Source organism: Haliotis rufescens, unplaced genomic scaffold (assembly GCF_023055435.1).
Source record: "Haliotis rufescens isolate VD_foot unplaced genomic scaffold, xgHalRufe1.0.p SCAF_2, whole genome shotgun sequence".
Taxonomy (NCBI): Eukaryota; Metazoa; Mollusca; class Gastropoda; order Lepetellida; family Haliotidae; genus Haliotis; species Haliotis rufescens.
In genome coordinates, this window is record NW_025963890.1 from 13424232 (window position 1) to 13440173 (window position 15942).

Sequence of the window (15942 nt, forward strand, 5' to 3'; positions counted from 1 at the left end):
CTCTCGTATCGCTTGCATTTGCTTCAAACAAAACGGTCGCGCCCAGTCAAGATGATCTGATCGATAATCAAGATCTATATTGTGATAAAACGAGTCTTCCATCGCGAAGTGCATCAAATCGCGCAAGCACCTTGATTAAAAACATGAAAAGATTTAGAAAATATCTGTTGACAACAAGTTAGTGGTGCACATGCTTTGCAAATCCTGCAGTCGACCGAAATCTGCATGACACTTTACGAACCGGATTTCGATTTCGGTTTGCGATTTTGATTGGACTATGCATAGACTTGTTAGTCCAGCCAAAATGTAACTCCATAATACCAGCCTAGTTCGGCAAGGGTGGAAACTGGACTTTTATAGTCAGTTAACTCACTTGCCTCGGGAAGATGTGAATTGTCTGGTCCAGGCTGGATTATTTACAGACTGACGTCATTTACCTGGAATATTGCGGCGTGAAACAACAAACAAACCAAACCAAACCAATTAGGCTTGATTGGGTATAGGCATATTGTCAGAAAGCATCCTGGCTGTAATTGCAGCAATTGCAGCGAGGTTAATCAATTGTGTGTGAAGTGAGTTGAAAGTTAAAAGTTTGGCAATTGTTGGTGTGTAGACTTTTTTTTTTAAACTGGTCGAGTATTAGGGAAATTATATGCTTAATTGGGACTCCCAAATCAGTTTGATGCAACCAGTTCGACAGATTCAAAATATAAATGATGATAAATATAGAAGGAAGTCACAAGCACCGAAAGGTGTGTTCATGACTACAGGGAATTTGACATATCCAAGTTCAACACAACAAGGTTCGACAGTATTCTTAATTTGAAGCATATTATTTTTCGGAATTTAGGCACTTATTAATTCATTAGTTCTACATAGCTTTTGACAGAAAACTAATGGTAGGTTGATCAAATAGCTAGCTATGGATGGAGATTGAAATATTCTTGTGGACAGATCTGTTTTCCTAATTACTGTCTTTGTCGTATTAAGCGCTCTGCTCCACGAACTTCCCCCTGACGTATCTGATCTTCTGGTCCAATCTGAAAGTAATCTTATAAGTGCCCATACTAAGACCATTAACATGACAGTCCCCCTTTTTCTGTGTTTATTCCAGATTTGTTTTACAGAGTACAGCAGAGTAGAAGGGGCATATAATTGCCAAGTAATAAGATATTAAAAAGCTTTAGTTTCATCAACATTTGAACCAAGTTTGTTTGCTACTACTCGGTCTCTGAAAACAAGTCAAACTTGTTGTGAATGGTTTTAATAGGTGCCCCCTTTGTCAATTTTCTTAGCATTGGTTCTCTTGTCGAGCAACTCTCTATCTTGAATTCTATCCAACTATGTTGAGCAATCCATAGTTTGACAATGTTGAGTGACAATATTAGAAATAATATAATCTCAAATGGATTGAGTCAACCAGGTTTTACTGTATGCCTTATTATGATATGTACAGAGTTTAGTGGTTCCTTCCTCCCCCAGAGACTCAAGTGGCCGTGATGCTCTGAGACTCGCCCTGCAGACGCGGGAACAGCACATCAGGAGGGACAAGGCCACCAGCAACATCTGCACAGCACAGGTTGGGTACACTACTGCCAGGCATTGCCAGTCTAGAGAACCAAGCTGCTTATGATGCACTGAAACTTGATCTGAAGAGTTGCTTCCCTTTTTTTGTGCCAGGATCTGCAGGTCATGGGTTTGAATCTAAGATTCTCGGAATGATGTTTAGTTTCCCATGCCTTTTCACAAAAGAGGTAAACATCTACAACCTTCTTCACATGTTGCTTCTTTGATTTATAGTATTGCCATCCATTTGATACGCATTTAGGAATGCAGGTGAATGCACTCACCAGTGTACTACCCATTCAGAGTGTTTGTGAAGTGGACAAAATACATTAGTAAACAATGAAAAAAGAATTGTTTTCATGAACAGCAAATAGTTTCCTCAGTGTATTCTTTGTAATCTGCAGGCTCTGTTGGCCAACATGTCTGCCATGTATGCTGTTTACCATGGAGCTGATGGACTGCGCCACATTGGAAGCCGAGTGCATCATGGTTCACTCATACTGGCTGAAGGTAGGCCTGCATCCTCAGTATTTCACCGAGATGCTGCTGCACGACCCTTTGGGATTTCGATTAGAATTGGTGTCCCAGCATACTATGTTTCTCATATGACTTTTGGATCGGTGTCCAGGCTTAGTGATTTGATGATAGCATGTCAACAACCCCCTTGGCATAGATTGTTGAGCTTAATATCAATCACTGCTTTGTCTGGTCCAGACATTAGCATGGGGATGTTATATAGCTGGAATATTGCTGAGTGTGGAAAAAACAAAACAAGGCATGGTCCGTTATGTGTCATTCTTGTTGTAAGAGTTTGGGGAGATCACAATTTTAGTTTGAATGGTATACATATCTGAATGGATGATTCACAAGGAAAGATGACATTTCAGCTGTACTTTTGTGTACATGCGCAGTTATTTAGTATATTATGTCTCAATACTGTTATGATAAATATCATTGCATCTTCCCGTGGCAAGGAAGTTAGCTGACAATAAAAGTCCAGTTTCCACTCTTGCTGAAATAGGCTTGAATTTCATAGTTGGATCGTAGCATTGGATCATAGTTGGCAAGGGTGGAAACTGGCCGTTTCTGGTCAGTTAACTCCCTTGCATCAGGAAGATGATATCATTGCTACCATAGTTTCGTTTTGAGTCTGGTTCGAATGACAAGATGCTGAAAGTAAAGTTCCAATCAAATTACATTGTTCTTTCATGATTGAAACAGGCGATGTCACATGTTATTGCATACTGTCTCAACTACCACTTGGAACACCTGATGTCATAAGGAACCGCTCCTCCTATGTTTATACTCGGGTAGACACCTCTTCTAGCTAAAAGTTAATTTATAACCATCTTTTGATTTGACTCAATATATTGAAAGTTCACTCATACACAGTTCGCCCCATCTATGTGTCTAAATCTGTCAGCAACATACCCATTCTTGTGGGTTTCGCCAAATTTTAAACGTCTGAAACCTGCATTACTTAGGGTTTTTCTTCCATATTAAGCTTGACAACTTTGAATAAGAATCTATGCCAAACTCTCTTCCAGAAGAGGCATTTTGATTGGTTGTTAATTTCATGCTCGAGCAAGATAATTCAATGATAAGAGTTGTGTGAATGGTGACATGACTTTCAAAATGAAGCTATGGAAGTAACTGGTTCCAGGGTATTTATCATAACCAATGGGGATATATTACCCTGGATAACTGATTGTTGAATGATGGCTAATGGAAAGGATAATATCGCCAGCTGCCACAATATATGGGGTTATTGCTGGGGGGCACGGGTGGCCCTGTCTTCTAATGCCCCCATTTCACTACGACCACGAATATCCCGAATCACCCCGAATAGGAAATTTTTCATGTTCGTAGATAAATGTCAATCATTTCTTGAAATCATTAAATGATTCTTGTTTGATTCCCGGGATATTCAGGGTCGTAGTGAAAGAGGGGGTAAAGTGGTAAACGTCTAAGACCTGCATCACATCAGGGTTTCCTCCCACATTAAGCTGACACGCCTTGATATAACTGGAATAATGTTTAAAGCAGCGCTAAACCCAACTCACTCACTCAATCACTCCCTCATACAATATGGATGCCAAGGAGTGAGACTGAATCCTAATGGGATTGATCAGTTTGAAATTTTGTTTGTGTTGCTATGTTTTTCTTCTTCCCATCCTGCCCTGCTCTAAACTACGACCATGTAATTCAGGTATCAAGCTGGCAGATCATGCTCTTTCCTCTGAAGCCTTTTTTGACACTGTCAAATTTCTACCTTCGCGGGGCCAGGATCTGATTCGTGAGAAAGCTGAAGCGAAACAGATCAATCTTCGATACTACAGTGACGGCCATGTATGTTGTATAGCAGAATCTCAAACATTCACAAACATGCATGTGCACTGATTTGAAATTTACAATTTAAGAAAATGTTTTTTGTGTATAAAACAATATGACTCAAAGACATCTTTCTAATATGTAATGTTTTCATCATGCAATATGTCACTTTTGCACTATACAGTGAGACCCTGTTAATCAGGACAATGGCGATCTGAATGAAATCATTCCGATAGCAAATGAAATCATTCCGATAGCAAATGAAATTATTCCGATAGCAAATGAAATCATTCCGATAGCAAATTTCTAAAATAACGATCAGTTATGTTCCTGCTACTAAATCATGCTGTTCCCACCAGTAATCGTCTGAGAGGCAGGGTTTCCAGATTAACAGGGTCTGGACTTACAAGGTTTTGCTGTATATAGGGTTAGAAAGATTATTTGGTGACAGATGTAAATGTAGTGACATTTCGGTGAAGATTTATCGCTTGTATTATTCCAGCGACTGTCACACTGGCTATGACTGCAATGTTGATGTGTATGATAGTGTCGGCATATGGTCCTGTGCACAGCACACAGGTTACAAATCAGGCAAAGTTAAGCTATGGTGGGCATGGAGGGTCCTTGAATGGGTGACCACGTTTGGCAGCCTGGCTCAAGAGGGTTTCTAGGCTTTCTGCCCCACACTGAAGCACATGTAACACATGTGGTGTCTCCTTGGGCAAGTGACTTTGTTTGCAAGATGCCTCCGTTCACCCAGCAGTGAATGGGTACCCGGTCGGATGAGATGGCAATGTGGCTGTTAACCTTCTAGCACCTCACAGGTAGCTTGGGTTGTATACTCCCCATGGAGCTGAGAATGATTGTTGAGTACACACGGATCCATTGACTGGGGTAACAAGTGTGCTTTGGGCAACCACATAGTGGATGGAAAACAGTGCCTAATAAATGCTCACTTATGCATGTCTCAATATGAGTGAAATAATCTTGAATGTGATGTTAAACCCAAAGTTAAGCAATGTTGGTCACAGAGAGTTCTTGGATGGGTGACCATGTTCGGCAGCTTGGCTCCTAAAAGTTTCTAGGGGTTCGGTCCTGCCCCACACTGAAGCACATGTAACACATGTGGTGTCTCCGTGGGCAAGTGACTTTGTTTGCAAGATGCCTCTGTTCACCCAGCAGTGGATGGGTACCCGGTAGGATGAGTTGGCTAAGTTAACTTTCTAACACCTCACAGGCAGATTTGGTTGTACACTCCCCAGGGAGCTGAGAATGAAAACCGAGGGCACACTGATCCATTGGCCGGGGTAATAAAATGCTTTGAGCATGATATCCAGCATGGAAAAAGCGCAATACAAATGGATTATTATTATTGTTATTGTTGTTGTGTTCTAGGTTGGGATATCCTTAGATGAGACTGTGGAGAGAGATGATCTGTCTGACATGCTGCAAGTTGTTGGGTCGCCAAAGTCAGCGGTAGGCAAACTTCCTCATATGAACTGTCAGAAAAGTTTGTGATGAAGATTAAACATGAGGTTAATTCAAAGAGAAGTCCCTCGAATTTATGTAAACTGGCTTCAATTATCCAATGTTCCTGTCTGAATATTATTGTGTAATACAATACAAAAATTCCAGTTGATTCCATGGTATTTGATTGGCTAAAAAAGCAATTTTTGGGCAGACATAAACCAGATTTCTAAGAAGTGATTTCAACATCTTTTTGCATTTATGGAGTTAAACCAGAGTGCACAATTTATGTAAATCTACTGCACGCCAATTTTTCTTTTATATTTGAATAAATGCAAAAATATTTTGAAGTCAGTTCTTATAAATGTATATCATCAGATTATATAATTTCTGACATCATACAGGTAGCCCAGTCGTCTAAGGTGCCGTGATTCGCTGTGCAGAGTTGCGTCCCTTGGGCATTCCAGAAACCTATGATTGTGGGTTCGAATCCCGGTTCACCCCAATTATGTTTCTAGGTTTGTCAGCACCATACCCGTGCTTGTGGGTTTCACCGAAGTGGTAAATGTCTTAGACTTACATCACTTCGGGCTTTCCCCCCACATTAAGCTGACACATCGTGATATAACTGGAATACTGTTAAAAGCGGTGTTAAACCAAACTCACTCACTCACTTACTCACTCACTCACTCACTCACTCACTCACTCACTCACTCACTCACTCACTCACTCACTCACTCACTCACATTGACAATAAACATTTTCAGACAACCTTGTTTATTGCAATGACTCAAACTATGACATGGTGTCTGGCATAACACAAACATTGTAAATGCATGTACATGAATGATGGCTTAGATCAAGTTGTCTTTCATGAGTGAGTCAGGATTTTTATAGTCGTTAATATGATTAGCGAGAAAACTGTAAATGTTTCTTAAGCGTCCATACACCCATAATACGAGGATACTTTCCATGTTGTCCATGACACCAGGAGGAGATAAGTGACCTGCTCGGCACCAACCCCAACACCAGCCTCCACAACAGCCATCATCGGAGGACGAGCGACTTCCTCACTCACTCCGTCTTCAAGAGGTTATACACATGTCATTACCATCTGTCCTAGGGCTGGGACGAGTCCAAATGTATTACCCGGGTACCCGGCCCCCTATTACCCGACCCTACCCGGACACCCGCTGGAGGTCTCAAGCAGGCTACAAAATTTAAAATTAAGTATTGTTTAACAGGAGCCCTGTCAAAAACTGCTTTATTACCCACGTGGTGAAGATACAGGTGGTAAGATACTAAATCAATACGTCACACGTGTGTCGTACAAGGTTGACCTTGTTTTATTCGTTTTGATTGGATAACCGTGACCTCTGTCACACCGGGACTACTTTTTTCATTCATAAAAAATCGCGAGACGTCATTCATTTTGCGATTACAAGGCAGAACTGAAGAAATTCATGAGAACGAGAGATATTTACAAACACTTTATTAAACCAAACAAGATAGTCACACGCATCAAATTCGGTTTGCATTCTATATAAGTTATGCATAGAGGTGCTACAGACATATAATCGAGCTAGATCTATAAATCGATTTACAATGTACGACCGCCGATCGAGCGCGTCCCTTGAGCGTGACGCACCCGACCATTTTCGCAACTTTCAATTTGATTTAACGTAAAAGGATAGGCGTGGTGAAATGAAGTCTGTTTAAACTATCTGTACAGATATCTAGACTTACTTGGGATGATCCAGTTGTGCCATCGGTGTCCCCCTTGAAGCGTATTTTGTGGCGCTGTTTCGGGAGGTGTTGTTCATGAATGAACGAACACGACAGCACGACCAGATCACTTAAAGTTCACAGTTCCGATACAAATCATTCGAAAACTCCATGGAAGTGTGCTTGACTTCTTATTTTGTGGCCCCAAACATCCCAAATGTGAACAGTAACATTCCCTATATCTAGCGTAAAACGCTGTGAGTGGATCGCGGTTGTCTTTTCTTATTCTGGTGGCGACCTTGCCCTTCGATCGTTCGAAGCTGTCACTGACATGCAAACAGATTTGAGTTTGTTCAGTTAACATGATTGTCTTTGGTGAACAGTCTGATTTCCCTCTTCCAAAATGGTACGGACATGATATAAATTCAGCTGATAGATCACCATTTTGATTGCACAGAAGGGACCCCGGCAGTGTGATGCGTGTGACTGTTGGTCCGATATTCAAAGCGCGGCGCTAATGTGACATTCAATTTTCTTATCGGTGTCCTGCGTACTAACAACATGGCGCTTGAATTACCTAAAGTTGAAGACTTTCTTCCAAAAGGATCTTGAGCGTCGGTGCTGGTTTGTTTGCAAACAGAACAGCAGGCGCATGTTGTTAATGCGTATGCATAAACATGTCAACAATGCCCATATTTGGTCATATATCAATATTCATGCGCAACCAGATTTTGCAACCGGTTTCAGTTTGGTCTGTCAACGAACGAAAGTTGTTATGTATTTACACTTAAATATATATTTAACGTGGGTAATAAATAAAATACCACACTCATTCTCGTAAGATACCATTTTTACGAAACTCGTGAACTTTCTATGGTATCTGACCTCGCTTTCGCTCAGTCAGATACCATAGAAAGTCCACTCGTTTCGTAAAAATGGTATCTAACGAGAATGAGTATAGTATTCTCTATTTATCTTTACTCAAACATGTAATTGTCAGAAGGAATGCAGCGCAGTCAGAAAGAAATAAGAACATTTAGCGACTTGTAGTATAACCATGGAGTTTTATTGTTATTGTCATGAAGCAATTTATCAAGTGACTAACCACGGGTCTGGGTAGTCCTGTGGGTACCCGGGTCCTACTCAGGACCCACCCAACCTGAGTACCTGAGTTACCTGTCCCAGCCTTAATCTGTTCCCCTAGCTCTTTCCAATGTATCACCAGGTGTGGCAGTTAACACTCACTTGTATGTGAGTGCAGGGCTAGCTTAGTGGCTAGTGTTGGATCGTCACACTTAAGAGCCAGGTCTGGTTCCCCCTGGGTAGAATGTAAGACCTCTTCTTGGTGTCCCCTATAGTGCAAAGCTTGGACTATTGCTGAAACTTCTGTAATCACACCCACTGGATCAGGTTAAACAATAATACTCATATATACCGGTAATTAGTTTTCCAGAGCAACAAGATAATACCATATCATAACAACATAATTTTTGGTGTGTTCATTTATTCCAATGTATGTTACTTCCATTTATTGTCTAGAAGTGCCTTATTATGTAGTTTAGTTCCCAAATCTGAACTGACTACCTCCTTGTGGCAGGTACCAATCTGAGACGAACATCGTGCGCTACATGAAGCAGCTGGAGAACAAAGACCTGTCCCTCGTCCACTCCATGATCCCCCTTGGGTCCTGCACCATGAAGCTCAACAGCACCACTGAGATGATGGTCAGTGTAGGGAGCAGCACATAGAAACTGATATGTATATTACTCAAATTAAGTTAAAGAACACCCAATCTTTTCAAATGACTAAAGTCAATGTGTCATGGTCAATTGTTTCATGTGACTATTGTCAGTCTGTCATGGCCGTGACAGATTAACTGTTGTCATATGAAAACAAAATCGGGGGTTCTTAACTTCTTTTTGAGTATTATTATTATATATCGGAGTATGCATGTCAGTGTGAAATTAGCATTTGACACATGTTGCAATAATTCTTGTATACAAACTGGTTGTGGGATGGAGAAATAAGGTGCTTTGCTCACTGTCTCAGAATCCACAGACAGTTGCTGTTCACGTTGTTCAACTGCATCTGGTGCCTCTGTTTTCATGTCACGTTCCTCTATTGCAGCCTGGTTCATGTCACGTTGTTCCTCAATTGCAGCCCTGTTCATGTCACATTGTTCCTCTATTGCAACCCTGTTCATGTCACGTTGTTCCTCTATTGCAACCCTGTTCATGTCACGTTGTTCCTCTATTGCAGCCCTGTTCATGTTCCATTGTTCCTCTATATCAGCCCTGTTCATGTCACGTTGTTCCTCTATTGCAACCCTGTTCATGTCACGTTGTTCCTCTATTGCAGCCCTGTTCATGTCACGTTGTTCCTCTATTGCAACCCTGTTCATGTCACGTTGTTCCTCTATTGCAGCCCTGTTCATGTCACGTTGTTCCTCTATTGCAGCCCTGTTCATGTCACGTTGTTCCTCTATTGCAGCCCTGTTCATGTCACGTTGTTCCTCTATTGCAGCCCTGTTCATGTCACGTTGTTCTGCTGTTGCAGCCTCTTCATGTCACATTGTTCCTCTATTGCAGCCTCTGCATGTCACATTGTTCCTCTATTGCAGCCCTGTTCATGTCACGTTGTTCTGCTGTTGCAGCCTCTTCATGTCACATTGTTCCTCTATTGCAGCCCTGTTCATGGAAGGAGTTTGCCTGCATCCACCCATTTGTCCCTCAAGAGCAGACACTCGGCTACCAGCAGATGTTCGAAGAACTTGAGGCTGACTTGTGTGAGATCACAGGCTATGACAAGATTTCATTTCAGCCAAACAGGTACTACCCCAGGGATTATTCTACTTTTGATAAATTTATGAATATACTTATGGTCAAACTTGTCTCATTCTTTGATAAATGAAGTAACCTTCCATATATCGTGATGACTTATGTGTAGCCCTGTGGTTAGTGTGTTCACCAATCATGCACAACCTGTTTGATTCCCCTAATGTCGTTGGGCCCTAAGGTGGTATAGAACTGGAATATGATAAAAGCGGCATAATACTCATTGTAGTATCCTAGAGAGTATATTAAATAATGAATCCGGCTCAAGTCTAGATTGCCTCAATTGTGCATTGTTCTGGGCTATACTTTGGATTTTATTGTTTATTTTGTAGATATATATTTTTAAATACCAACTATTTGTGGGGACTAAATGTAAGTCTACAGGCTATGTTTGGTCATAGGAGTGAGTGAGTTGGATTTAACACCGCTTTCAACGGTATTCCAGTTATATCGCGATGTGTCAGCTTAATGTAGGAGGAAAGCCCAAAGCGATGCAGGTCTCAGACGTTTACCGCTTCAGTGAAACCCACGAGCATGGGTATGGTGCTGACAAACCTAGAAACATAATCGGGGCGAACTGGGATTTGAACCCACAATCATAGGTTTCTGGAATGCTCAAGGGACACAACTCCGCACAGCGAATTGCGTTGCCTTAGACGACTGGGCCACCTGTGCCTCACTTTGTCATAGGAAGATAGTCAACACATTTAAACTGAAGTCAGCAATATCACAGCCACTTGTATGATAATTAAGTTTGGGAATCAAACTTGGACCAGGCAAACCAGGTGTTGATAATGTGAACAGCCATCCACACAATCAGCAAGGTTTACTCATTGATAATGTGAGTCTGTTAGATAATAAATCTTGACCTTTTTGAGTGATTTTATCTGAATACAATTGTATTTTTTTGGGTGTATTTTGCAGTGGAGCACAAGGAGAGTATGCAGGTCTCAGGGCTATCATGGCTTACTTGAAGGACCAGGGAGAAGTTCAGAGAAATGTGAGTGTGCTGCTGTAATACTGTAAAAAAGGCAGAATATATCTATCATTTCCAAAACTGCCTCTGTGGTCTATTGGTTAGAGCACCTGCCCGGAGAGAAGGAGGTTAGTGGTTCAATCCCCAGCAGCCGTATCATACCAAAAGACATTAAAAGGTGGTACTTGTTACACTGCCTGGCGCTCAGCAATAATAGGATGAAACAAGGACTGGTTGGCTCAGAGTATTGGGTTTTCATATTAAACTTTGGCATAGTATCTCAGTGGGCTAGCACTGAAGAACCGGCATGATTCTGGACTAGTACAAACAGATGCACTCACACGCACACACATGTGCATGCACATAACTATAATAATAATTTAGTTTAATATCTTGAACGTGATGTTAAACCCCATTTCACCTCATTTCAAAAAATAAAAATTCTATCCTTCATCCTTAAGATGGATATTTACAGATACCTGGTACACAGGTTGTTCACTGGCCAAGTGGCTAGTGCATTTGTAGTGCCATTCAGACTGCCAGAATTAAAGTTTCATTGTGGGTACAGCAAGGTATACATGTTCAAAGTTGAAGAACGCTACAGGGATTCTTGGCAAGAATAGAGGACCCCAGCAACCTATGCTTGTAAGAGGCTACTAAATTGGGTGGTCAGGCTCAGTAACTGGGTTGATGCCATGTCATTGTAACCAATTGTGCTCATGATGCCTGGTCCAGAGTTATTTACAGACTGCTGGAATATTACCGATTGAGGCATTGAACTACAAACATGTAACGGAAGATGAAGAGGTACAAATGGCTAGCCTAGCAGTTAAGGTAATGGGTTGTCTCACTGAAAGTCAAGAGTTTGATTCCCCAACCTTGTTTAGGTTGAGGATGTGACAATAAACTCCTTCCTCTCTGACTCACAGGCAATCACCTATCGTGTGTGATGTATGTTTGCAGGTTTGTCTGATCCCAGTGTCGGCCCATGGCACCAACCCTGCCAGTGCCCAGATGGCCGGCATGAAGATCCAGCCCATCAACGTGGACAAGGACGGACATGTGGACATGAAGCACTTGGATGATATGGTGTGTATTGTCAGGAGCATATTGTTCCACATCGTGTCACTTTAGTGCATACTGGTTAGCATCCCCTGAGTGCATTCTGGGTAGCCTCCCCTGAGTGCATACTGGTTAGCATCCCCTGAGTGCATTCTGGGTAGCATCCCCTGAGTGCATTCTGGGTAGCAGCACCTTAGTGCATACTGGTTAGCATCCCCTGAGTGCATTCTGGGTAGCAGCACCTTAGTGCATACTGGTTAGCATCCCCTGAGTGCATTCTGGGTAGCAGCACCTTAGTGCATACTGGTTAGCATCCCCTGAGTGCATTCTGGGTAGCAGCACCTTAGTGCATACTGGTTAGCATCTCCTGAGTGCATTCTGGGTAGCAGCACCTTAGTGCATACTGGTTAGCATCCCCGGAGTGCATTCTGGGTAGCCTCCCCTGAGTGCATACTGGTTAGCATCCCCGGAGTGCATTCTGGGTAGCCTCCCCTGAGTGCATACTGGTTAGCATCCCCGGAGTGCATTCTGGGTAGCAGCACCTTAGTGCATACTGGTTAGCATCTCCTGAGTGCATTCTGGGTAGCAGCACCTTAGTGCATACTGGTTAGCATCCCCGGAGTGCATTCTGGGTAGCCTCCCCTGAGTGCATACTGGTTAGCATCCCCTGAGTGCATTCTGGGTAGCAGCACCTTAGTGCATACTGGTTAGCATCTCCTGAGTGCATTCTGGGTAGCAGCACCTTAATAGCACTCTGGGTAGCAGCACCTAAGTGCATTCTGGATACCATCACATAAGTGCATTCTGGGTAGCAGCACCTAAGTGCATTCTGGGTAGTAGCACCTAAGTGTATACTGGTTAACTTCACCTTAGTGTATGCTGTTTAACATCATCCAAGAGCTTACTGTTTAACATCATCAACATCATCTTGGAGTACACTGTCAATAGCATCTAAGAGCATTCCAACATACTTTTCCAACATACTCAATTATTATATAAATAAATACACATAACAAACTGCATTCGTTTGGCACTTATGTGCAAGAAAAGGGAACAATATTTTATTCCAACAATAGGAGACATATGTAAAAATACTTTAAGTAAACCAGGGGCTTGATTATATTTTTAGAAAAAATCCTGCCCCCACCCCTTGAAAATCAAATAGTTGCTTCCTAACTTCAGATTGCGAAGCACAGTGACAGCCTTGCCTGCCTGATGATCACCTACCCCTCAACACATGGAGTCTTCGACAAGGACATCAGGTAACAACTCACAACAAGTAGGGCCACTCATGTACTTTGTGTTTGCTTGTTGATGATGAAAGATTAATTAAAAATTCCAACTGACTGTAGTCTGAAATAGATTACCCATGTACATATGAGATGAAAATGGTATTTGCATGATCTAAGTACATGCCTTCACAGTCCAGTCTCATAAACAATACCAACTAATGTTGAAGAGTGAAACTCTTTTTCGTGACAGAATCAAGTCCCCTATTATCTGTGTGACAAGTTGCCTATGACGGGGCACCTGTTTATCTGTATGACAAGTTGCCTATGACAGGGCACCTGTTTATCTGTGTGACAAGTTGCCTATGACAGGTCACCCGTTTATCTGAATGACAAGTTGCCTATGACGGGGCACCTGTTTATCTGAATGACAAGTTGCCTATGATAGGGCACCTGTTTATCTGTATGACAAGTTGCCTATGATGGGACACCTTTTTATCTGTATGACAAGTTGCCTATGACGGGGCACCTGTTTATCTGAATGACAAGTTGCCTATGACGGGACACCTGTTTATCTGTATGACAAGTTGCCTATGACAGGGCACCTGTTTATCTGTGTGACAAGTTGCCTATGACAGGTCACCCGTTTATCTGAATGACAAGTTGCCTATGACGGGGCACCTGTTTATCTGAATGACAAGTTGCCTATGATAGGGCACCTGTTTATCTGTATGACAAGTTGCCTATGATGGGACACCTTTTTATCTGTATGACAAGTTGCCTATGACGGGACACCTGTTTATCTGTATGACAAGTTGCCTATGATAGGGCACCTGTTTATCTGTGTGACAAGTTGCCTATGACAGGTCACCCGTTTATCTGAATGACAAGTTGCCTATGACGGGGCACCTGTTTATCTGAATGACAAGTTGCCTATAATAGGGCACCTGTTTATCTGTATGACAAGTTGCCTATGATGGGACACCTTTTTATCTGTATGACAAGTTGCCTATGACGGGACACCTGTTTATCTGTATGACAAGTTGCCTATGACAGGGCACCTGTTTATCTGTGTGACAAGTTGCCTATGACAGGTCACCCGTTTATCTGAATGACAAGTTGCCTATGACGGGGCACCTGTTTATCTGAATGACAAGTTGCCTATGATGGGACACCTTTTTATCTGTATGACAAGTTGCCTATGACGGGGCACCTGTTTATCTGAATGACAAGTTGCCTATGATAGGGCACCTGTTTATCTGTATGACAAGTTGCCTATGATGGGACACCTTTTTATCTGTATGACAAGTTGCCTATGACGGGGCACCTGTTTATCTGAATGACAAGTTGCCTATGACGGGACACCTGTTTATCTGTATGACAAGTTGCCTATGACAGGGCACCTGTTTATCTGTGTGACAAGTTGCCTATGACAGGTCACCCGTTTATCTGAATGACAAGTTGCCTATGACGGGGCACCTGTTTATCTGAATGACAAGTTGCCTATGATAGGGCACCTGTTTATCTGTATGACAAGTTGCCTATGATGGGACACCTTTTTATCTGTATGACAAGTTGCCTATGACGGGACACCTGTTTATCTGAATGACAAGTTGCCTATGACGGGACACCTGTTTATCTGTATGACAAGTTGCCTATGATGGGGCACCTGTTTATCTGTATGACAAGTTGCCTATGATTGGGCACCTGTTTATCTGTATGACAAGTTGCCTATGACGGGGCACCTGTTTATCTGTATGACAAGTTGCCTATGACGGGGCACCTGTTTATCTGAATGACAAGTTGCCTATGACGGGACACCTGTTTATCTGTATGACAAGTTGCCTATGACGGGGCACCTGTTTATCTGTATGACAAGTTGCCTATGATAGGGCACCTGTTTATCTGTATGACAAGTTGCCTATGACGGGGCACCTGTTTATCTGTATGACAAGTTGCCTATGATAGGGCACCTGTTTATCTGTATGACAAGTTGCCTATGACGGGGCACCTGTTTATCTGTTGTTGTTATTGCTGGCTGCAATATTGCTGATGCAGTGTTATGTTTTAACTATATTAATACGTTGTTGTTCCAGAGTGATCTGTGACATGATCCACCACTACGGGGGCCAGGTGTATCTGGATGGAGCCAACATGAATGCACAGGTAACTCCTCTGTCTTCTATGCTGCTTGTTGGGAAGGAAACGGTTCTCTAGGTATTCATGATGGGCTTCTGGATTAGATCCCAACTACTTGATGGTTGTCTCCCAGTGGGAACTCCATAGACCAATAGGTCACTACTTTTCCATGCTTGTTTCCCTGTGGATATTCCATGCTTGTCTCCCTGTGGGGATTCAGTTGACCAACAGGTCACCTCTACTCCATGCTTGTCTCCCTGTGGGGATTCCAGCGACCAAGAGGTCACCTCTTCTCCATGCTTGTCTCCCTGTGGGGATTCCAGCGACCAAGAGGTCACCTCTACTCCATGCTTGTCTCCCTGTGGGGATTCCATCGACCAAGAGGTCACCTCTACTCCATGCTTGTCTCCCTGTGGGGATTCCATCGACCAAGAGGTCACCTCTACTCCATGCTTGTCTCCCTGTGGGGATTCCAGCGACCAAGAGGTCACCTCTACTCCATGCTTGTCTCCCTGTGGGGATTCCATCGACCAAGAGGTCACCTCTACTCCATGCCTGTCTCCCTGTGGGGATTCCATGGACCAATAGGTGCCAAGTACTCCATGCTTGTCTC

The 15942-nt window shown here is 42.6% G+C and overlaps 1 protein-coding gene across 4 annotated transcripts in view; it reads left to right on the plus strand.

Annotated features, from left to right (window-relative positions):
• LOC124119880 (glycine dehydrogenase (decarboxylating), mitochondrial-like) overlaps positions 1-15942 on the plus strand; it is a 55845-nt gene that overhangs the window by 33444 nt on the left and 6459 nt on the right. For all 4 annotated transcript variants that reach the window (XM_048399651.1, XM_048399652.1, XM_048399653.1 and 1 more), the window contains 11 exons: positions 1483-1579; positions 1971-2076; positions 3776-3915; positions 5293-5373; positions 6356-6456; positions 8687-8813; positions 9775-9917; positions 10848-10923; positions 11863-11988; positions 13144-13223; positions 15287-15356. In XM_048399651.1, coding sequence (XP_048255608.1) covers positions 1483-1579; positions 1971-2076; positions 3776-3915; positions 5293-5373; positions 6356-6456; positions 8687-8813; positions 9775-9917; positions 10848-10923; positions 11863-11988; positions 13144-13223; positions 15287-15356 — 1147 coding nt within the window. The remainder of the gene's footprint in view (positions 1-1482; positions 1580-1970; positions 2077-3775; positions 3916-5292; positions 5374-6355; positions 6457-8686; positions 8814-9774; positions 9918-10847; positions 10924-11862; positions 11989-13143; positions 13224-15286; positions 15357-15942) is intronic.